The 23,022-nt window shown below is 46.9% G+C and overlaps 1 protein-coding gene across 1 annotated transcript; it reads right to left on the bottom strand.

Annotated features, from left to right (window-relative positions):
• Window positions 1–6,461: 6,461 nt before the first annotated feature.
• On the bottom strand, window positions 6,462–8,174 carry RPP25 (ribonuclease P and MRP subunit p25). The gene has a single exon (XM_060755540.2). It carries the CDS (start codon window positions 7,689–7,691, stop codon window positions 6,963–6,965), a length of 729 nt encoding a protein of 242 aa, XP_060611523.2. The 5' UTR covers window positions 7,692–8,174; the 3' UTR covers window positions 6,462–6,962.
• Window positions 8,175–23,022: the final 14,848 nt, after the last annotated feature.

Raw genomic sequence — 23,022 nt, 5'->3', positions numbered from 1 at the left:
TATATATCTGTGGAATGATGTCCAGGGAGATGTGAATGTTGCAATTGCCCACCTTGATTAGCATTTAATGACCTAGCAGTTTCAAGGTCTGGCTTCTTCTCCACTTGCTGCATCTCCACTGTAGAATGAAAGCAGTTTGACTGCATTTCAAAGGTCATTGCTCAATTTACAGGATGCTGGGAGTTGCAGTTCATTTATGCACCAGGACTCTTTGGTGGAGAAGCTGAAAGAAGCCTTGTAAAGCTAGAACTCCTAGGACTCCGTAGCATTGACCCATGGCCAGATGGGGCCAACTCACATCTATTCGACTGTGCCCAAAAGAGCTGATCTAGGATTCCGGCAGAGAGAGTTAAAACCCTGTCAAACACATCCATTAAAAATGAAGAAGGGAGCGTTCCTTGCTTGCAAGATGCGCACGTTGTATTCTAGCCGAGCAAGCCGGCCTTTCATGCCTTGCCAAGGAACGCAGCCAAACAGGTGGTATCCAATTCAGCCCTATTCTACGAAACGCGTCGCCCGCTTTGCCAGCTGGGCCTGTGGAAATCGGATCATCAGGTGTCAAGGCAAAGTCACCAAGTGGACAGGTGCCAGATTCCATTGGACACAAGATACAACAGGACAAGTAGGATACAACAACAACACTACTACTGCTTATCTGATATCAGAAGCCAAGGATCACCTTTTGGTGTTTTTTTTAAAAATCCAAGTGACACATACATCATCGAATGTTGTTTCATCTGCTTCCTTGCAGAGTCTGCACTTGGAACCTGTTGTCAACTTTTCAATTCTGGCTCTGATGGCATTTGTTCTAATGGCTTGTTCTTGGGCCGCCAGAATCAGTGCCGATCGCCATTGGGACCCCCTTGACTGGCTTGTAGCAGAGTCTTTGCAGTTCAAGGTTTAAATCCTCGTATCATGCCAGCTTTTCCATTTGTTTCTCTTCAATCCTGCTGTCGCCTGGGATTGCACCATCAACTATCCATACTTTGTTTTTTAACATGATCATGAGGTGGGGAGCATTGTGCTTATTATTATTATTATTATTATTATTATTATTTGAAACACAACAAGATGAGTCCACAGCAGACACTCTGCTGGCTGTTGTATTGGATCACACATCGGACACTTCCCAAGTGTCTAGGACTGTGTGATGTATCGGCAAATAATGTGTGCAGATCCCAGCAAGGTGGCCTTTTGCAGCTGGCAGCTGGTCATTTTGTCAGAGCCGATTGTGTTTAAGTGCAGGCCAAGGTCTTTTGGCACTGCACCCAGTGTGCCAATCACCACTGGGACCACCTTGACTGCCTTATGCCAGAGTCGTCATCATCATCATCGTCATCATCATCATCATCATCATCATCATTAGAAACACAACAAGATGAGCCCACAGCAGACAAGATCCCTCTGCTGGCTGTTGTATTGGATCACGTCGGACACTTCCCAAGTGTCTAGGACTGTGTGATGTATATTATTATTATTATTATTATTATTATTATTATTATTATTTGAAACACAACAAGATGAGTCCACAGCAGACAAGATCACTCTGCTGGCTGTTGTATTGGATCACACATCGGACACTTCCCAAGTGTCTAGGACTGTGTGATGTATTGGCGAATAATGCGTGCAGATCCCAGTAAGGTGGCCTTCTGCAGCTGGCAGATGGTAATCTTGTCAGCGCCGATTGTGTTTAAGTGCAGGCCAAGGTCTTGAGGCACTGCACCCAGTGTGCTGATCACCACTGGGACCCCTTTGACTGGCTTGTGCCACAGTCTTTGCAGTTTGATCTTTAAATCCTGATATCGTGTCATCTTTTCCATTTGTTTCTCTGCAATCCTGCTGTCGCCTGGGATTGCAACATGATCGATCCATACTTTGTTTTTTAACACGATTGTGAGGTCAGGAGTGTTGTGCTCCAAAACTCTATCTGTCTGAATCCGGAAGTCCTAGAGTATCTTGACGTGTTCATTCTCTGTAACTTTTTCCGGCTTGTGATCCCACCAGTTCTTTGTCGCAGGCAGATGGTGTTTGTGGCAAGAGTTCCAATGAATCATCTGAGCCACGGTGTTGTGCCTTTGCTTGTAGTCTGTCTGCGCGATCTTCTTGCAGTAGCTGAGGATGGGATCTATTGTTTCATCTGCTTCCTTGCAGAGTCTATATTTGGGATCTGTTGTTGATGGCCTTGGTTCGAATGGCTTGTTCTGGGGCTGCCAGAATCAGGCCCTCTTTGGTCTCCTTTTTCAGAGTTCCATTTGTGAGCCACAGCCATGTTTTTTCTTTGTCTATTTGGCTCTCAATTTTTCCCAGGAACTGTCCATGGAGGGAGAGCCTTCTTTGCCCAGTTTTCACTTCTGCTCTGGATTGTGTTTTTACGGTATTCCCGCTTTGTCTGTTGCACTTGAAGCAGTTTACTACTCTTGACTTCCCTCAATGTTGGTTCTTGACTGCCTTTCCCATCATCTGCCAGGGTATGTTTCTCTTCTACTGTTTGTTTCCCTTGCAGAAGCCATCTGCCTCCTGATTATTATTATTATTATTATTATTATTATTATTATTATTATTATCTTTATTTATACCCCACCTTTTTCCCTGAGGGGACTCAAGGCAGCAACACATGGCCTAAAAGTGGATTTTTTGGCCTGAGTTTGATATGCATTGTTTAATTTCTCCTATTTTTTCCTCCAAGATCAGAGGCATTACTTTCTTTCAACTGCAACTCCCATTATCCTCCATGGTGGGTGAGGGATTCTGGGAGTAATAGTCCAAAACAAATATCCCCAAAGATCTGCTCAGTGTGGCACACATGGATCTCCTATTATAACCATTATAACCCTGACAACACGTCTTTCAGGCAGGGTTGCATTTGTGCCATGCATTGTAACACTGAACAGAGAGTTGAACCCACGTCCCTTTTGGTTCTTGTCCAGTCAATGGCCAATCCCTCTCCAATGCCAGAAATACAGCTTAATGGCGTAACATTAGAAAATGTTGACCAATTCCGCTTCCTTGGCAGCCACCTCTCCACCAAAGTCAACATTGACACTGAAATACAACACCGCCTGAGCTCTGCGAGTGCAGCATTCTTTCGAATTAAGCAGAGTGTTTGAGGACGGGGACATCCGTAGGGAGACCAAGGGGCTTGTTTATAATGTCATTGTCCTCCCAACCCTGCTATATGCCTGCAAGATGTGGACTGTCTACAGATGTCAGCACTGAGACTGAAATATAACACCACCTGAGCTCTGCAAGTGCAGCATTCTTCCAAATGAAGCAGAGAGTGTTTGAGGGCCAGGACATCCGTAGGGAGACCAAGGTGCTTGTTTATAAAATGATGTCCTCCCAACCTTGCTATATGCCTGCGAAACATGGACTGTGTACAGAGGTCACATGCAACTCCTAGAACGATTCCATCAGCACTGCCTCCGGTAAACCCTACAAATTTCTTGGGAAGACAAACGTCAGTGTGCTGGAAGAAGCAAAAACTACCAGCATTGAAGCGATGGTCCTCTGCCATCAACTCCGCTTGATCGGTCACGTTGTCCAGATGCCCGACCACCGTCTCCCAAAGCAGTTGCTCTACTCCGAACTCAAGAATGGAAAACGGAATGTTGGAGGACAGGAAAAGAGATTTAAAGATGGTCTCAAAGCCAACCTTAAAAACTCTAGCAAAGACAGTGAGAACTGGGAAGCCCTGGCCCTTGATTGCTCCAGCTGGAGGTCAGCTGTGACCAGCAGTGCTGCAGAATTTGAAGAGGCACGAATGGAGGGCGAAAGGGAAAAACATGCCAAGAGGAAGGCACGTCAAGCCAACCCCAACCGGGACTGCCATCCACCTGGAAACCGATTTCCTCACTGTGGGAGAAGATGCAGATCAAGAATAGGGCTCCACAGCCACCTACAGACTCAAAAGAATACTGACCCTGGAGGACCATCATCCTCGGACTACGAGGGATCACCTAAGTAACTACACTTGGAGGACCATCATCCTCGGACTACGAGGGATCGCCTAAGTAAGTGTCCAACTCTTTGGCGACTTCACTACATTCAGTGATAAATTATCACTTCATAGAATCCTAGAGTTGGAAGAGACCTTGTGGGCCATCCAGTCCAACCCCATTCGGCCAAGAAGCAGGAAAATCACATTCAAAGCACCCCTGCAAGATGACCAGCCTCTGCTTCGCTGACTTCAATGTCGGTGAGGTAAGGAATTGGACTGGATTTGCATCCGAACATCAAATGAGCGCCCTGAGATCCTAAACTCTATCCCCCCCAAAATAGGCAGCTTGTGTCACTTCTTTAAAGTTCAGACTAAAACCCAGAACAGATTCACTACAGCAGTCAGTGAGGACATTCAAAGCAGGGTTAACTTTTGGCAGAGCACAGAAAGACTTAGCGTTCAGAGAAACATATCGAAGACAAGGACCAAGATGCAACGAGACTTCATTGATTGTGGCGTTGAAATATGTTGCTGGCAAGGAAGAGCAGGAGAACAACAAGGTGGAGAGAACCTCCTGCGATTGGAGGGAGTGGAAGCGTCCTTTGGCTAAAGCGATCCCGCTCTGAATCAATGAGCTCCAGAGAGAAATGAACCCACTGCAAACAGCTTCGGCTGCCCTGAAGTGTCTGATAAGAGCAATCTCACTGCAAGACTCCGAAAGAATTATCGAATTGCCTGGTTTGTGTAACACACACACACACACAAAGATATACACTTGCCAGTGGAACCTTTTCTAGAAAAATGGCTTTCTGGAGACCAGGGTTTGAAACCCTCCTTGGCCATGGAAACCCATGAGATGTCCTTGGGCACGTCACACTCTCTCAGCCTCAGAGCAAACCCTGCGAGAGGGTCATCGTAGCTTGGAATTGACTTGAAGACACGCAACAACAACAAATAGTTTGACAATGAGCCAGGATGAATTAACAAACGATTGATTAGCATTGCAAAGCCTTGTAGCTTCAAGGCCTGACTGGTTCCTGCCTGGGGGAATCCTTTGTTGGGAGTTGTTACCTGCCCTTATTGTTTCGTGTCTGGAATTCCCCCATTTTCAGTGTTGTTGTTCAGGCAGGAATATTGTTGAGGTAGGAACCAGTCAGGCCTTGAAGCTGCAAGGCTTTGCAATGCTAACCAAGGTGATGAATTGCATTGCAGGAAACAGCCAGGCCTTGAAGCTGCAAAGCTTTGCAATGCTAACCAAGTTGGTGAATTCCAACATTCACACTTGCCTCCAACAGTCAAGAGTTCTTTCTCCCACCCTGGACCTTCCACAGATATATATATACCTCCCTTGCTTAGTTTCCAATATACAGTACCTCACAATCTCGGAGGATGCCTGCCATAGATATGGGTGAAACATCAGGAGAGAATTCTTCTGGAATATGGCCATATAGCCCGGAAAACTCACAGCAACCCTTTGTTGCTTTTGACGCGCAACAGATTTGTTTTGAGTAATTTCACCATGAATTTTTGGGCAACGGAAAAGAGAGGAAACATTTTGTCTCCTCGGTTGCTGTGAGTTTTCCGGGCTGTCTGGCCATGTTCCAGAAGCATTCTCTCCTGATGTTTTGCCCACATCTATGGCAGGCATCCACAGAGGTTGTGAGGTCTGTTGGAAACCAGACAGGAAACAATTAGGGCCATTTAACAACTTCCAACAAAGGATTCCCCCAGGCAGGAAACAGCCAGGCTTTGGAGCTTCAAGGCCTTTCAATGCCATACAAGATGGCCAATTGTACCATTCACACTTGTCTCCAATGGACAAGAGTTCTTTCACCCACCTTGAACATTCCACAGATATATGAACCCCACTTCCCTAGTTTCCAACAGACCTCACATCCTCTGAGGATGCCTGCCATAGATGTGGGTGAAACGTCAAGAGAGAATGCTTCTGGAACATGGCCATACAACTAACAACAACTCAGTGATTCTGGCCATGAAAGCCTTCAACAATACATAGAATCGTTATGTTGTCGAAGGCTTGATGGCTGGAATCACTGGGTTGCTGTGAGTTTTCCGGGCTGTATGGCCGTGTTCCAGTAGCATTCTCTCCTGACATTTCACCAAGACTCTGGCACAAGCCAGTCAAGTTGGTCCCAGTGGTGATGGGCACACTGGGTGCAGTGCCTAAAGAGCTTGGCCTGCACTTAAACACTATCAGTGCTGACAAAATTACCATTTCGCCCACATCTGTGACAGGCATCTGAGGAACGTCAAGAGATAATGGTTCTGGAATAGAATAGATAACCAAACAGTGCCACCTTCCCTTTCCCTTTCCCTTGCCAAGCTACAAATCCCAGCATTCAGAAGCATCGAGCTATGGCAATTAAAGTGGTAACAAAGTGTATCAATTCTACAACATAGATGAACCCCCCAGTTGGGCCAATTGGTCTTTGCTTCTGAAACCACCCACCAGGTCGTAGATGAAGAAACCAGGAATACATGAAGTTCCCAACAAAAACAGGAATGGGCTGCATCTGGTCCTTTTTAGTGCATTGCAAGGCAGCTACAAATCTAGAGTGCCTTCTGAATATCAGAAAATACCTTCGCTTATGATGCAGTCATTTCTGGAGTGTGTGTCAGGAGGAGGGCATTGTCCATGTCCATAACCCACCTTGGTCCCCAAGTTCTCCTGGATCTTCTTGGTGTTCCCCTGGTTCTCACTTGGTGCCCTGATGGTCCTCTCCGTGGGTCATGGAGAACCTTCTCTTGATGCCCTTTGTCAACGGTGCTCCAGATCCATCTCCATGACCATGGTCATAGATGAAGAAACCAGGAGTAGAGGAAGTGTCTCCCATAGCAAGTTTACAACAAAAGCAGGAGTAGACTGCATCTGGTCCCTTTTAGTGGGTTGCAAGGCAGCTTCAAATCTAGAGTGCTTTCTGAATATTAGCATATACCTGTACTTCTAATGTCATCACATCTGGAGATGCAACCTATGGCTTGGGGTTCCTCAGAACAGTGTGCGTCAGGAGGAAGACATTGTCCATGTCCATAACCCACCTTGCTCTCCAAGTTCTCCTGGATCTTCTTGATGTTCCCCTGGTCCTCGCTTGGTGCCCTGATGTTCCTCTCCATGAGTCACAGAATACCTTCTCTTGATGCCCTTTGTCGACGTTCCTCCAGATCCAGCTTCATGGCTGCTACCCTCATTGACCCACAACCCCTCTGGAGGTTCAGGGGGTTGGTAACCCATCTGGTTGGGATCCAGCGGGTCCTTGGAGAGCAAGATACAAATGGAAGGCACATTCTTGTGGACAGTGAGGTGCTCCACTTGTCCCTCAGGCCGCGGACACTTGTCCTCCCAGACTTCCCTCAGGGTCTTGTATTGAACCTTAGTGAGCTGGTGGAGGCTGCCTAGCTTGCGCTTCATGATCTCCACGCAGGTGATGGTCTTGGTGACCGCCCGACCACAGCCGCTGAAGACGATCTGCCGCGTCTCGCCCAGCGCCATCCTGCCCATGGCGAAGCCCATCAGGTTGCGGATTTTGCTGCCCTCCTTCACCTTCATCTCCACCACATTCGGGGGCAAGCCCGAGAAGGGAAGGGGGCTCTCCTCCTCGGAGGTCTTCACCTTCCGGAAGTTCTCCATCCTGGACTGGATGATAGTGGTCGCAGCAACTTCTGTGGAAGTCTTCTCCTGAGGCAGGACAGCAAGTGACGAAGGTCCCACCACCTCCACATTCCCGGGGTGCATCTTGGAGAACACCTCCAGAACACCTCCCAAGACAAAGAACAGGGTTAGGGCTAGAGCTGAAGTCCAGTCTGCCCTGGTTCCTCACCAGTCTGGCTAAGGGCAAGCAGTGCCAAATCTTCGCTTTGTAGTGTTTTGATGCTCCCAGATATTGCTCTGGAGTCTCATTCCGGATTCCTCAAAAGCTCTGGGATGGAGGGTTAGGGCTAGGGTTAGGGTTAGGGTTAGAGTTGAAGTCCAATTTGCCCTGGTTCCCCACAAGTCTGGCGAAGAGCAAGCAGCGCTAAATCCTCACTTTGTAGTGCCTTGATGCTCCCAAATATTTCTCTGGAGGCTCGTTCTGGATTCCTCAAAATCTCTGGGATAGAAGGGTTAGGGTTAGGGTTAGAGTTCGAGTTAGTTAGAGTTGAAGTCCAGGTTGCCCTGGTTCCTCACCAGTCTGGCTAAGGGCAAGCAGCGCCAAATCTTCACTTCGTAGTGTTTTGATGCTCCTAGATACTTCTCTGGAGGCTTGTTCTGGATTCCTCAAAAGCTCTGGGATGGAGGGTCAGCGTCAGAGTTAGGGTTAGGGTTAGAGTTGAACTCCAGGTTGCCCTGGTTCCTCCCCTGTCTGGCTAAGAGCAAGAACTGCCAAATCTTCGCTTTGCAGTACCTTGATGCTCCCAGTTATTTCTCTGGGGCTCGTTCTGGATTCCTCAAAAGTTTTGGGATGGAGGGTTAAGATTAGGGTTAGAGTTGAAGTCCAATGTGCCCTGGTTCCTCACCAGTCTGGTTAAGGGCAAGTAGTGCCAAATCCTCACCTTGTAGTGCAGTGATGCTCCCAAATATTTCTCTGGAGTCTTGTTCTGGATTCCTCAAAAGCTCTGGAATAGAGGGTTAGGGTTAGAGTTGAAGTCCAGGTTGCCCTGGTTCCTCACCAGTCTGGCTAAAGGCAAGCAGTGCAAAATCCTTGCTTTGTAGTGCCTTGATGTTCCCAAATATTTCTCTGGAGGCTCGTTCTGGATTCCTCAAAAGCTCTGGGATGGATGGTCAGGGTTAGAGTTAGAGTTCCTTAGCAGTCTGGCCAAGGGCAAGAAGTGCCAAATCCTCAGCTTGTAGTGCCTTGATGCTCCCAAATATTTCTCTGGAGGCTTCTTCTGGATTCCTCAAAATCTCTGGGATGGAAGGGTCAGGGTTAGAGTTAGGTTTAGGGTTAGAGTTGAAGTCCAGGTTGCCCTGGTTCCTCACCAGTCTGGCTAAAGGCAAGCAGTGCAAAATCTTTGCTTTGTAGTGCCTTGATACACCCAAATATTTTTCTGGGGACTCGTTCTGGATTCCTCAAAACCTCTGGGATGGAAGGGTTAGGGTTAGAGTTAGAGTTAGTTAGAGTTGAAGTCCAGGTTGCCCTGGTTCCCCACAAGTCCGGCTAAGAGCAAGCCGTGCCAAATCCTTGCTTTGTAGTGCCTTGATGCTCCCAGATATTTCTTTGGAGGCTGGTTCTGGATTCCTCAACACCTTTGGGATGAGGGTTAGGGTCAGAGTTAGAGTTGAAGTCCAGTTTGCCTTGGGGCAAGCAGTGCCCAATCCTCACCTTGTAGTGCCTTGATGCTCCCAAATATTTCTCTGGAGTCTCACTCTGGATTCCTCAAAAGCCCTGGGATGGAGAGGGGTGGAGAGGCGATGGGGGGAGGTCCACCCTGCCCCCTTTCCTCCCCTCTCTCCCTCCAGCCTCTCCACTCAGCAGCTTCTCCAGGCTCAGTCCAGAGAGGATGAAGAGGGGGCCACGAGAGACAGAGAGAGATGCTCCTGAGCTCTTTTCCCGGCTGCTGCCCGTGAGAGAGCCAGCCCGGACTCTCTGCTTCTTCTTCTTCTGTGTGTGTCTTTTGCAGGCGATGAAGAAACCTCTCTCTCTCTCTCTCTCTCTCTCTCTCTCTCTCTCTCTCTCTCTCTCTCTTCCCCCCTCGTTCCCGGCTCAAGGACGTGGAGTGTTCAACTCGGAATCGCGCGTGTCAGCAAAGTGCAAGCAGCTGTTAACGGGGGCGGCTCTTGCTTTGCCTGGCGAGGCGTCCTTGGTGGCTGGCTGGCTAGCTGGCTGCCTCCCTTCCCAGAGGTGGGTTGGGAGCTCCCCAGAGAGGGAGGGGTCACCAAGGGAGGGGGGAAAGAGAGTCCAGCTCATCCTGAGTGAGGGGCTCCTCCAGGTAGGACTTTCTTGGGGGGGGGGCACAAACTCTAGGGTCCCAAGACCTGGGATGGGGTCTCTGCCTCCAACGCCTTTGGAGAGACGGCACAGATATCCCCCAAGATGACTTGAAAGGGGAGAGAAAATAATATCCTTGGGACGCCCCCCCCCCCCCAGTTTGGATTCTGGGCATTGTTCCCCCCCCCCCCCTTCAAGTCAGCTCTAGCAACATTTGCATCAAGGTCTTGGATTTGGGAAGCCCAGTCCAAAATGATTGGGACACCCAGCAATTCCAAGTGCATTCAGTCACTGTGTGCACCCAAGCAAGTTTAGGTGTGGAGGGTGGGTCCTGAGTCCTGATTGGGGGGGGGGGGATAAAGATGGTGAAGTTGGTGGGTCTCGGTCCTGAGGGGGAGGAAAAAAGAGAGGATTCGCATTAGCAGCAGCAGCAGTAGAAGAAGAAGAAGAGGGGGAGGAGGTGTGAGAAGAGGAAGAGAAGGAGAAGAGGAGGAGGTGGAAGAGGAAGAGGGAGAAGGAGAGGAGAAGGAGGGGAAGAGGATGGAGAAAAAGGAGAAGGAGATTATGAAGAGGGGAAAGAGGAAGGAGAAGGAGAAGAGGTGGGAAAGAGGAGGAGGGAAAGAGGAAGGAGAAGAAGGAGAAGGAGATGAGGAGGAAGGTAAGAGGAAGACGGAGGAATGATCAAGGGTCTGGAGAACAAGCCCTATGAGGAGCGGCTTAAGGAGCTGGGCATGTTTAGCCTGAAGAAGAGAAGGCTGAGAGGAGATATGATAGCCATGTATAAATATGTGAGAGGAAGCCACAGGGAGGAGGGAGCAAGCTTGTTTTCTGCTTCTTTGGAGACTAGGACGCGGAACAATGGCTTCAAACTACAAGAGAGGAGATTCCATCTGAACACGAGGAAGAACTTCCTGCCTGTGAGAGCTGTTCAGCAGTGGAACTCTCTGCCCCGGAGTGTGGTGGAGGCTCCTTCTTTGGAAGCTTTTAAACAGAGGCTGGATGGCCATCTGTCAGGGGTGATTTGAATGCAATATTCCTGCTTCTTGGCAGGGGGTTGGACTGGATGGCCCATGAGGTCTCTTCCAACTCTTTGATTCTATGATTCTATGAGGAGAGGAGGAGGAGGGGAAGAGGAAGGAGGAGAGGAGGAGGGGGAAGAAGAAGAGGGAGGCGGAGAGGAGGAGGAGGGGAAGAGGATGGTGAAGAAGAAGGAGGAGGAGGAGGAGGAGGAGGAGAAGGAGAAGGAGAAGGAGAAGATGAGGGGAAAGAGGAAGAAGAAGGAGAAGATGAGGACGGGAAAGAGGAAGAAGAAGGGGAAGGGGAGGAGGGGAAGAGGAGGAGGAGGAGAGGAGGAGGGGAAGGGGAAGGAGAAGGAGGAGAAGGAGAAGATGAGGTGGGGAAAGAGGAAAAAGAAGAAGAAGAGGAGGGGGGAGGAAGAAGGGGAAGAAGAGGGGGAAGAGGGAGGAGGAGGAGAAGAGGAGGGGAAGAGAGTTAGAGGGAGACAAAACAAGTGATATTATCAAAACAAACTGAAACACTAGGTTCTTGTGGGTTTTTTCAAGCTATAGGGCCATGTTCTAGAGGCATTTCTCCTGACGTTTCGCCTGCATCTATGGCAAGCATCCTCACTACCTTTGAGGATGCTTGCCATAGATGCAGGCGAAACGTCAGGAGAAATGCCTCTAGAACATGGCCCTATAGCCTGAAAAAAACCCACAAGAACCTAGTGATTCCAGCCATGAAAGCCTTCGACAATACATCAAACTGAAACAAATTCAAATATTAAATTATCATCATCATTATTATGTTTATTTATATCCTGCTTTTTATCTCCACAAGTAGACTCAAAGCAGCTAAAGTACAGGTTGAGCATCTCTTACACACACACACACCCCTTCACACACACAAAAAGATTTGGGAAAAACTGTATAATGGAGCTGTGTCTGGCTAGTCTACTCTCAACTCAAGAGGACACTAGTAGTATCATGGAGAAAGGTCTTCTTGTATGACGGAGCTGTGCTGGCTGCTCTTCTCTCCCTTGAAGAGGTCAGAAGGGGTATCATGGAGAATGGGAATTCTTGCTTAATGGAGCTGTGTGTGGCTAGTCTACTCTCCCTTGAAGAGGACAGCAGTAGTATCACGGAGAAAGAGCTTCTTGCATGATGGAGCTGTGTGTGGCTGTTCTTCTCTCCCTCCAAGAGCAGTAGAAGTTGGCATGGAGAAAGGGTTTCTTGCATGATGGAGCTGTGTGTGGCTAGTCTACTCTCAATTGAAGAAGACACTAATAGTATCACGGAGAAAGGGCTTCTTGCATGATGGAGCTGTGTGTGGCTGTTCTTCTCTCCCTCCAAGAGCAGTAGAAGTTAGCATGGAGAAAGGGTTTCTTGCATGATGGAGCTGTGTGTGGCTAGTCTACTCTCAATTGAAGAAGACACTAATAGTATCACGGAGAAAGGGTTTCTTGCATGATGGAGCTGTGTGTGGCTTTTCTTCTCTCCCTCCAAGAGCAGTAGAATTTAGCATGGAGAAAGGGTTTCTTGCATGATGGAGCTGTGTGTGGCTGTTCTTCTCTCCCTCCAAGAGCAGTAGAAGTTGGCATGGAGAAAGGGTTTCTTGCATGATGGAGCTGTGTGTGGCTAGTCTACTCTCAATTGAAGAAGACACTAATAGTATCACGGAGAAAGGGCTTCTTACATGATGGAGCTGTGTGTGGCTGTTCTTCTCTCCCTCCAAGAGCAGTAGAAGTTAGCATGGAGAAAGGGCTTCTTACATGATGGAGCTGTGTGTGGCTGTTCTTCTCTCCCTCCAAGAGCAGTAGAAGTTAGCATGGAGAAAGGGTTTCTTGCATGATGGAGCTGTGTGTAGCTGTTCTTCTCTCCTTCCAAGAGCAATAGAAGTTAGCATGGAGAAAGGGTTTCTTGCATGAGGGAGCTGTGTGTGGCTGTTCTTCTCTCCCTCCAAGAGCAGTAGAAATTGGCACGGAAAAAGGGTTTCTTGCATGATGGAGCTGTGTGTGGCTGTTCTTCTCTCCCTCCAAGAGCAGTAGAAATTGGCATGGAAAAAGGGTTTCTTGCATGATGGAGCTGTGTGTGGCTGTTCTTCTCTCCCTCCAAGAGCAGTAGAAATTGGCACGGAAAAAGGGTTTCTTGCATTATGGAGCTGTGTGTGGCTGTTCTTCTCTCCCTCCAAGAGCAGTAGAAGTTAGCATGGAGAAAGGGCTTCTTGCATGAGGGAGCTGTGTGTGGCTGTTCTTCTCTCCCTCCAAGAGCAGTAGAAATTGGCACGGAAAAAGGGTTTCTTGCATGATGAAGCTGTGTGTGGCTGTTCTTCTCTCCCTCCAAGAGCAGTAGAAGTTAGCATGGAGAAAGGGCTTCTTGCATGAGGGAGCTGTGTGTGGCTGTTCTTCTCTCTCTCCAAGAGCAGTAGAAATTGGCACGGAAAAAGGGTTTCTTGCATGAGGGAGCTGTGTGTGGCTGTTCTTCTCTCCCTCCAAGAGCAGTAGAAGTTGGCATGGAGAAAGGGTTCCTTGCTAGCTGTTGGACAACGGTGTGATAGAGCGGTGCTTGGCTTCTCTCCTCTCCCTTGGAGGCCATATCATCACCTTCATTTCCTACCAAAAGTCACCTTTTTTCAGTGGGGTGGAGAGAGCAACCCCCTTTTTCAGATCTTCTCTGTGTTGTACCAGGCAGTCCTTATCCTTGCCTGTTCTCCCCTGCCCACGACACTCTAAGCCGATGCCAATTTCCTTGCTTGCTAGTTATGAAACTTCTTGATTGTTTTGCAGCACCGCAGGCTGATAAGAATGCGCTGAAATGGGCAAAACGGTTGAGTTGGGCATTGATTCACAATAGAAATTGCAATCACCTTCGGCTCATGGATTGTTTTACGCCTGTGTTTAAGGCAGCAAATCTTTCCCATCTGTGTTCAGCAGGAACCTGGGTGGAATTTGGGGCTTTTCCAGATGGAGTCCCTGCCAGTAGTAAATTCTTAGCAGAGACATTTCAGCCCTTTGTGAGAAGGGGGGAAGTTCTGTACAAGAGCCAGGAAACCACCAAATGTTGGTATCATCAGAAAGGGCCATTTAATTGGATTGGATTGGGACCTTGGGAAGGGTGGGTTTAGCCCCAAGGCTTCAAGTTCCTCACCCTTGAAATATGTCATACTCAAAGAGAGAAAAGGGTAAAGCTTTCCCATCCTGAAATAGGGGTTCTCCATTATAACAGTGGTTCTCAGCCCTCCTAATGCTGCGACCCCCTAATACAGTTCCCCATATGTTGTGGTGACCCCCAAGCATAACATTATTTTTGTTGCAACATCATAACTGTAATGTTGCTACTCTTATGAATCGTAATATAAATATCTGATAGTCAGGATGTATTTTCATTCACTGGACCAAATTTAGCAGATATTCAATATGCCCAAATGTGGACACTGGTGGTGTTTGGGGAGACTTGATTTTGTCATTTGGGAGTTGTAGTTGCTGGGATTTATAGTCCACCCACAATAAAAAAGGATTCCGAACCCCACCAACTATAGAATTGAACCAATCTTGGCACACAAGTCTCCCATGACCAACAGAAAATACTGCAAGGGTCTCGTGGGCATTGACCTTGAGTTTTGGAGTTGTAGTTCACCTACAACTAGAGAGCACTGCGGACTCAAACAATGATGGATCTGCACCAAACTTGGCACAGATACTCAATATGCCCAAATGTCTCACTGATGGAGTTTGGGGGAAATAGACCTTGACATTTGAGAGTTGTAGTTGCTGGGATTTATAGTTCACCTACAATCAAAGAGCATTCTGAACCCCACCAAGGATAGAATTAGGCCAAACTTCCCACACAGAACCCCCATGACTAACAGAAAATATTGTGTTTTCTGATGGTCATTGGTGACCCCTCTGACCAGGCATGTAGCCAGGGGGGAGGGGCTTGAGGGGCTTCAGCCCCCCCCCCCCCCATTCTCATGGTGGTTCGCGAAAAGGCCTTACTGGTGCATTATTTAAACTGTTATGTTTATTTATATCATGATCTGATCACCATACTCAATATATCCCATATGCATGGGGGTATTAGGGTAACGATACAAAAGGTTTGCTAGGGTAGACCCTCTTTCACTCAGACTCAGCCCCCCCCCCCCCCCGAATCGAAATCCTGGCTACGGACCTGCCTCTGATGCCCCCTTGCAACCCCCCCCAGGGGTCCCGACCCCAAGGCTGAGAAACATTGCATCATAAGAAGGGGGAAACATCAGCTCGTTTTTTTGTGTTCCAAAACTTTGTCAGTCTGGATTCAAAAGTCCCACAGTATTTTTGCATGTTTGTTTTCCACTCCCTTTTGCAGGCTTATAATCCCTTTACCAGTTCTTTCCTACTGGCAGGTGGTACTTCTGAATAAGTTCTAATGAATCATGTGGGCCATAGTTGTGTCTTTGTTTGTAGTCCATCTGTGCAATTTTCTTGCAGCAGCTGAGGAGATGATCCATGGTTTCATCAGCTTCCTGCCACATGCACAATGGAGGACCTTCTTGCAGCAACACCAGAGGCACTCCAAGTGGCCAGATACTGGTCAAAGGACATTTAATCAGCTACCAAGTTTGCAAAATTTGTGTGGTTTTTTAAAAATCTGATTGTTTTGTTCTGTTAGAAATGTAATACAATGTTCTGGTTGCGGATGACACGATAAATAAAATAAATAAATATCAGCTTCCTTGCACAGTCTGCATTTTGGGTCATCCGCTGATTTTTCGATCCTGGCCTTAATGGCCTTGGTTCTGTTGTCTTGCTCCTGGACTGCAAGAATCAAGCATTCTTCTGTCTCCTTCTTCTGGGTTCCATTCGTGAGCCATCACCAAGTCTTCTCCTTGTCAACTTTTCCTTCAATTTTGTCAAGGAACTGACCATGTATTGCTTTGCTGTGCCAGCTGTCAGCTTTGGTTTGGAGTGCAGTTTTCATGTAGTGATTCTTTGTCTGCTATGCTTTGAGAAATTTCTGATTATTGACTTTAATCAAAGCAGGTTCTTGGCTTTCCTATACATCTTCTGGGCAGAGAGGGTGGTTTAGAAATTTATTATTATTATTATTATTATTATTATTAATTATTATTTTCAAGTAGAACTTTGACTCAAAAAAGGAGAGGACCTTCTTCATAAAGTAGGTCACATCAAGGCTGGCCCAAGACATTTCCCTGCCTGAGGCAGGAGAGCAGCACATGCCAATCACCTTCTGCCAAATCAAAATGCATAACATTCAATGCCAGTCGTGTTGCTTTTCACAGATTGGGGGGGGGGGGGGGATAAGTCCATGAGCATCCATCTTTCCCCCGCAAAACATGCCCCTCTGGGGTTGTGTTCACAGAGTTACATCAGTATTGTAATGCCTGTCTCGGGCAGCAGAAAGATTCCCAAAATGCATGAAAGAACGAAAGAGCCGCGAGGGTTGCTTCTGCAAAAAGCTCATCGAGAGTTTGCCTGGGTTTCGCCCAACACAGGGATCGGCAGCCAAGAAGTGTCAGGCTGGGAAAATTGTTCCCTTGGCTCATTCGGGGATATGATAATATGGTTCAGTGGGCCAGTGCTTTTCATTGGGAGATGGAAAGGCTTGGCTTTGAAATTAGTATGGAAATGGTTTGTGCTCCAATGGGATTGTTGTATTCCTCCCATCTGGGTTTTTCTTTTATGGGAGTGTTGGTGGATCTTTTAGTAAACAGATGCCTGATGCTACTTTAAGTTAATTTAATGTAGGAAGATGCATGCCACACGTGGTTCCAAGGGAGAAATGTGGTCTCAAAGAGCATTTTTGCAGCCCTACATACAGCCTTTTTCAGATCACCTGAATCTCCCCTGATTTTGAAAACCTGATTGCAAAGAAAAGATCAGTTTCTGCTCTTCCTGAAGAAGAGAAGGCTGAGAGGAGATATGATAGCCATGTATAAATATGTGAGAGGAAGTCACATGGAGGAGGGAGCAAGCTTGTTTTCTGCTTCCTTGGGGACTAGGACGCGGAACAATGGCTTCAAACTACAAGAGAGGAGATTCCATCTGAACATGAGGAAGAACTTCCTGACTGTGGGAGCCGTTCAGCAGTGGAACTCTCTGCCCTAGAGTGTGGTGGAGGCTCCTTCTGTGGAAGCTTTTAAACAGAGGCTGGATGGCCATCTGTCAGGGGTGATTTGAATGCAGTGTTCCTGCTTCTTGGCAGGGGGTTGGACTGGATGGCCCATGAGGTCTCTTCCAACTCTTTGATTCTTTGATTCTATGATTCTATGATCTGAAGGCTTCCAAAAACTGCCACAGTGCACTGCTATAGAACCATGGGAGTTGTAGTTGTACAAGATCTTTAGCCTTCTCTGCCCAAAAGTGCTGATGCTTCTCCAAATGACAGCTCTCATGAGTCCATAGCATTGAGCTATGGACATAATAAAGTAGTGTCAAATTGCATCCATTCTACAGCCTAGAGTTCCATAGGCCAGGGTTTGAATCCCTGCTCAGCCGTATAAGACCCTTGAGTGAACTTGGGTGAGCCACACTCTCTCAGCCTCAGAAGGAGAGCATGACAAACTTCCGCTGGAAGTAAAAAAAATAATAAAACCCCATATTTTATGTTTTACTTCCATTGGAAGTAAAAAAATTAAGCCCTATATGCCTTAAGATTGTTGTTGTAGATCAGCTTGAGGTTGCTACTGAGGCTGATGGGTTCACTGATGATTTAGAGAGGATTGTGGGATTGCCTGTGGGATTTCCTGGGACATAAAGTGATGAAAGTTCAAGTCAGGGGAATGATGCTTCTCTCCATGAGAAATCTGACTTTGAAAGTGCAGGGCTTCAAGGTCAGGCAGAGGAGCCAGAAACTGCAACCTTAGAGAAGGAGTCCTGTGGAGAACTAAGTGATACAGAAGGCTTCCAAACACCCAGAGCTATAGAAATCTACAAAGGTCTTTGTTTACAAATCAGAGCAGAAAATAGGCATTGCAGGTCAGAGCAAATATGTGGGAAAACTGGGGAGAGAATTCATGGGAAACGAAATGCTTTCATGGGTGGTTATTCATTAGCAGGTTGTTTAACTAAAAGTTAGTTCAGGCAACGTAGTGTCCAAGTGAGAAGCTAGGCCTGAGTTCTCTGGTTCTTGTTTCAAGTCAATCCTTGGGTTTTGGATTCAAGTGTTCTGTAAGTTTCCATGTTCCTGCCTTTGTATTCATGATCAAGTTTATACTAAGTAAACCTTATGCTTGTGCACTTAAGCTGTGCTTGTGATTTTTGGTTGTTTCTGGACTTTATTACCTCTGAATCTGTATTTATTTATCGTGTCAGGGGCAGACAAAACAGTTGCATTGCATTTTTTAAACAAACAAACAAATAAAACACAAAGTTTGCAAGCTTGGTAGATGATTAAATGTCCTTTGACCAGTATCTGGCCCCTTGGAGTGCCTCTGGTGTTACTATAAGAAGGTCCTCCATGCTGCATGTGGCAGGGCTCAGGTTGCTTTGCAGCAGGTGGTCTGTGGTTTGCTCTTCTCCACACTTGCATGTCGTGGACTCCACTTTGTGGCCCCATTTCTTAAGATTGGCTCTGCATCTCGTGGTGCCAGAGCGCAGTCTGTTCAGCGCCTTCCAAGTCGCCCAGTTTTCTGTGTGCCCAGGGGGGAGTCTCCCATTTGGTATCAGCCATTGATTGAGGTTCTGGGTTTGAGCCTGCCACTTTTGGACTCTCGCTTGCTGAGGTGTTCCAGCAAATGTCTCTGTAGATCTTAGAAAACTATTTCTTGATTTGAGTCGTTGACGTGCTGGCTGATACCCAAACAGAGGATGGGCTGGAAATGTCACTGTCTTGGTCCTTTCACTATTGGCTGCTACTTCTCGGCAGATGTCAGGTGGTGCAATACCGGCTAGACAGTGCAATCTCTCCAGTGGTGTAGGGTGCAGACACCCCGTGATAATGCGGCATGTCTCATTAAGAGTCACATCCACTGTTTTAGCGTGGTGAGATGTGTTCCACACTGGGCATGCATACTCAGAGGCAGAGTAGCCTAGCGCAAGGGCAGATGTCTTCACTGTATCTGGTTGTGATCCCCAGGTTATGCCAGTCAGCTTTCATATGGTATTGTTTCTAGCACCCACTTTTTGCTTGATATTCAGGCAGCGCTTCTTGTACTGGGCACGGTCCAGAGCGACTCCCAGGTATTTCGGTGTGCTGCAATGCTCCAGTGGGATTCCGTCCCAGGTAATAATCCTCAGATCTCGGGATGCTTGTCTGTTCTTAAGATGAAAGGCACATGTCTGTGTTTTAGCTGGATTAGGGATCAGTTGGTTTTCCCTGTAATATGCAGTAATAGCACCTAGAGCTTCGGAGAGCTTCTGTTCTACCATCTCAAAGCTCCCTGCTTGAGCAGTGATGGCACGATCATCAGCATAGATGAAACTCTCTGTCCCTTCTGGCAGTGGCTGGTCATTTGTGTAGATGTTGAACATGGATGGAGCAAGCATGCTCCCCTGAGGCAGGCCATTCTTCTGTTTCTGCCATCTGCTTCTCTGGCTCTGGAACTCAACAAAAAAGCTCCTGTTTTGTTGCAGGTTTCCTATGAGGTGGGTGGTATGCCAACTCCTTTTTCTCAGGAGGAGGCAGTGGTTTACAGTATCATAAGCCGCTGACAGGTCTATGAAGACAGCTCTTGTGATCTGCTGCCTTTCAAAGCCATTTTCTATGTGCTGAGTCAGGTTCAGCACTTGTGATGTGCAGCTTGCCTTTCCTGAAGCCAGCTTGCTGTGGGATCAGACATGGGTCTATTTTTTCCGTAATTCTATGCAAAATAAGTCTCTCCAGAACTTTGTAGAGGTGGCACAACAGGGAGACTGGTCTATAGCTTTTTGGGTCATTACGGTCTTTGCCTGGTTTCAGGATGGTGATGACTCTTGCTTTCCTCCAGATTTTGGGGAGCTGACAGGATGCCGTGCAGTTGTTTATCAGCTCCAGCAGCCAGCACCTTGCTTTTGGACCAATGTTCTTGATTTGTTCCATCCGTAGATCATCCAGGCCAGCTGCTTTGCCATTTTTACATTTATTGAGAGCCATGTCCAATTCAGTAGAAGTAAAAGGTTCATGAAGGCTGTTGTTCTCAATTTCTGGTTGTCTGGCTATTGGTTTCTTTCCTACTTTGGTGGCAAGGTTGGGTTTCCCATTCTTTAAGAGTTGGTGTGCTATCTGATCTGCCTTTATGTTGGCATGGGTATTAGTTTGTGAGGGGTCATTGCTCAAGGGTCTTAGCAGCCTCCACGCCTTCTGGCTGCTCCTGCCCATGTCGACCTCTGTGATCAGCTTGATCCACTGTTCTTTCTTGGCTTCAGAGATGGAGGACACAATGCTCTGCGCTGCCTGAAGGGTTTGCTCACTCAATGGGTCTTCGTTGTGGAGCCTGTAGTAGTTTTCCAACAAGGCAGCTGTTTCAGGAGTAATGCCCTGAAGGTAGTGGGTTCTGCAGCCTCTCGGTATAGAGGCCCGTGAGCAGGTTTTCACTATTTCAATAAAGTGCTCGTATTCCTCAGGGATTGGCGTGACCGATGTGATCATGTCATCTAACATGTCTGAGAATTTAGTCCAATCTGCCTTTCTGAAGTTGAATCTTTGTTTAAATCGAACTTCCTGCCTTATAGTTGGGAACAGTTGGCATACTATTGGTCGGTGCTGTGATTTGGGATTGGTGGTCCCACTGATTTAGTGCATTGCTGTACAATGCTGTCGCTCACAAATAAGAGGTCTGGGTTATAACCTCGGTGCCATCTCCCGCTGTTGTAGGATGGTGGGAGCTTGCTATCATGGATGAGGGATAGTTTGTGCAGTTCAGACCAGGAGAGGACAGCCTCTCCATTTTTATCCTCTTGAGCATAGCCCCATACATAGCTATGGCTGTTCAAGTCACCAATTACTACCGCCCTTTGGTGCCTATCAATCTGTGTGAATCTGTATGAGGCATTTGGATTCTTGTTGTGTTATTGCTTATTGCTAAACCTTTTTGGATATACATCTTCTTTCCTTATTGCTGATTTTCCCCCTATACTTTTGAAGTGTTTTTATAATAAACTGTTTGCTTATATTCTGTACTCATGCGTGGTGCTGTGGTCATAGGTGTTTCCAGATCTGGGGTGCAACAATGGTCATAAATCAGAAATGACCTGAAGGCACATAACAACAATCTGCATTATATAGCAGTGCAGATGGTGCCAAAACAAAAAGGAAGAGAGACCTGAGAGAAGTCCAAAATGAATGCCATTTGACTGATTGAAAAGCTTCAAATTATATGTTGCAGTAATGTTTGGTTGGACGTCATGACCTTTGGGACCCCTTCTGACTCCATGACTTTGTGAAGCATGTATCTATCCATGAGTCTAGAATGAATCCTGCACAACTTTAAAACACATGTTGAAGGCGGTCAACTCTGTTCCATGATCTTACAGGTTGTTTTCGGCCTTCTGCTTGGATCCATTTGCTTGCAGACACAATAAGCGCGGCTTCTTTGGCACCCAGCGATGGATTCAGGTTATTCATGGCAAAGCGCTCCCTTTCTTCAAGATGCCTCTTCAGGCTCCAAAGAACAGGGGGGCCAAATTGCCGGGGAGCGGGAAGGTATTCAGAAAATGTATCGGTGCAGAACGAACACCTGACACATCAGCCTCAGTGTGCATCTATGTGCCTGTGTGTGTGCTGACTCATTAAGCATTAAGCATCAAGTTTATGGCAGCTGAGCAGATGAGGAGCTTGAGACGACATCAAAAACGACAACACAGTCTCAACAGAATGCACCCAGGCATTGAAAACTGGGCAGAAATCAGGCACGAAAGGTGGTGACTGTTGAGGGACTCTTTCACACTACACCAGTGGTTCTCAACCTTCTGAATGCCACAACCCCTTAATACAGTCCCTCATGTTATGGTGACCCCCAACCAGTTTTCAATTATTTTTGTTACTACTTAATTACTGTAATTTTGCTAATGTTATGAATCGTCACGTAAATATCAGATATGCAGGATGTATTTACATCCACTGGACCAAATTTGGCGCAAATACCCACTACGACCACATTTGAATCGCCTGAGGGCTGAGAAAAGCAGTATAGAAATAAAGTAAATAAAGTAAATAATAAATTTGAATACTGATCGGATTTGGAGGGAGGGGGGGAGGATCGACTTTGTCATTTGGGAGTTGTTGCTGCTGGGATTTATAGTTCACCTGCAATCAAAGAGCATTCTGAACTCCACCAACGATGGAACTGAACCAATCTTGGCACACAGAGCTCCCACAACCAACAGAAAATACTGGAAAGGTTTGGTGGGCATTGACCTTGACTCTGGAAGTTGTAGTTCATCCAGAGAGCACTGTGGACTCAAATAATGATAGATCTGGACCAAACTTGGCATGAATGCTCAGTATGCCCAAATGTGAATACTGGTGGAGTTTGGGTAAAGTAGACCTTGGGAGTTGTAGTTGTTGGGATTTATAGTTCACTTACATCCAGAGAGCACTGTGGACTCAAATAATGATAGATCTGGACCAAACTTGGCATGAATGCTCAGTATGCCCAAATGTGAATACTGGTGGAGTTTGGGTAAAGTAGACCTTGGGAGTTGTAGTTGTTGGGATTTATAGTTCACTTACATGCAGAGAGCACTGTGGACTCAAACAATGATGGATCTGGACCAAACTTGGCATGACTACTCAAAATACCCAAATGTGAACATTGGTGGAGTTTGGGTAAAATAGTCTTTGACATTTGGGAGTTATAGTTGCTGGGATTTATAGTTCACCTACAATCAAACATGCCTGACTGGATGGCCCACCAGGTCTCTTCCAACTCTAGGATTCTATGTATTCTCAATTCATTTCTGACATGATCAATAAACAATTCACCTCCAGCTCCCAAGGCTTTGTAGCACCAAGCCATGGCAGTTAAAGTGATTCCAAACTGCATTAATTCCACAGTGTAGCAGCACCCTTCGTCCTTGAATTCAATTTTCTGAATTCACGTGTCAGACTTGGCCCTCTGTCTTGGGCTGTCTCCACAAATGGAAGAGGGCTGATTGGATATTGAAATCCAAGGCCGACTTTGGCATCTCTCGTTGCCCGCTTAGCCAACATCTTCTCAATGAAGATGATGAGGTGCAATCAT

Source organism: Anolis sagrei, chromosome 9 (assembly GCF_037176765.1).
Source record: "Anolis sagrei isolate rAnoSag1 chromosome 9, rAnoSag1.mat, whole genome shotgun sequence".
NCBI classification, from domain to species: Eukaryota; Metazoa; Chordata; class Lepidosauria; order Squamata; family Dactyloidae; genus Anolis; species Anolis sagrei.
Note: the sequence above shows the minus strand (reverse complement) of the source record. Positions and strands in the feature narration are given on the sequence as shown.

What these genes read in the sequence shown, in the direction of transcription:
- RPP25 (XM_060755540.2), bottom strand. Translation starts at nt 7,691, where the DNA reads ATGCACCCCGGGAATGTGGAGGTGGTGGGACCTTCGTCACTTGCTGTC.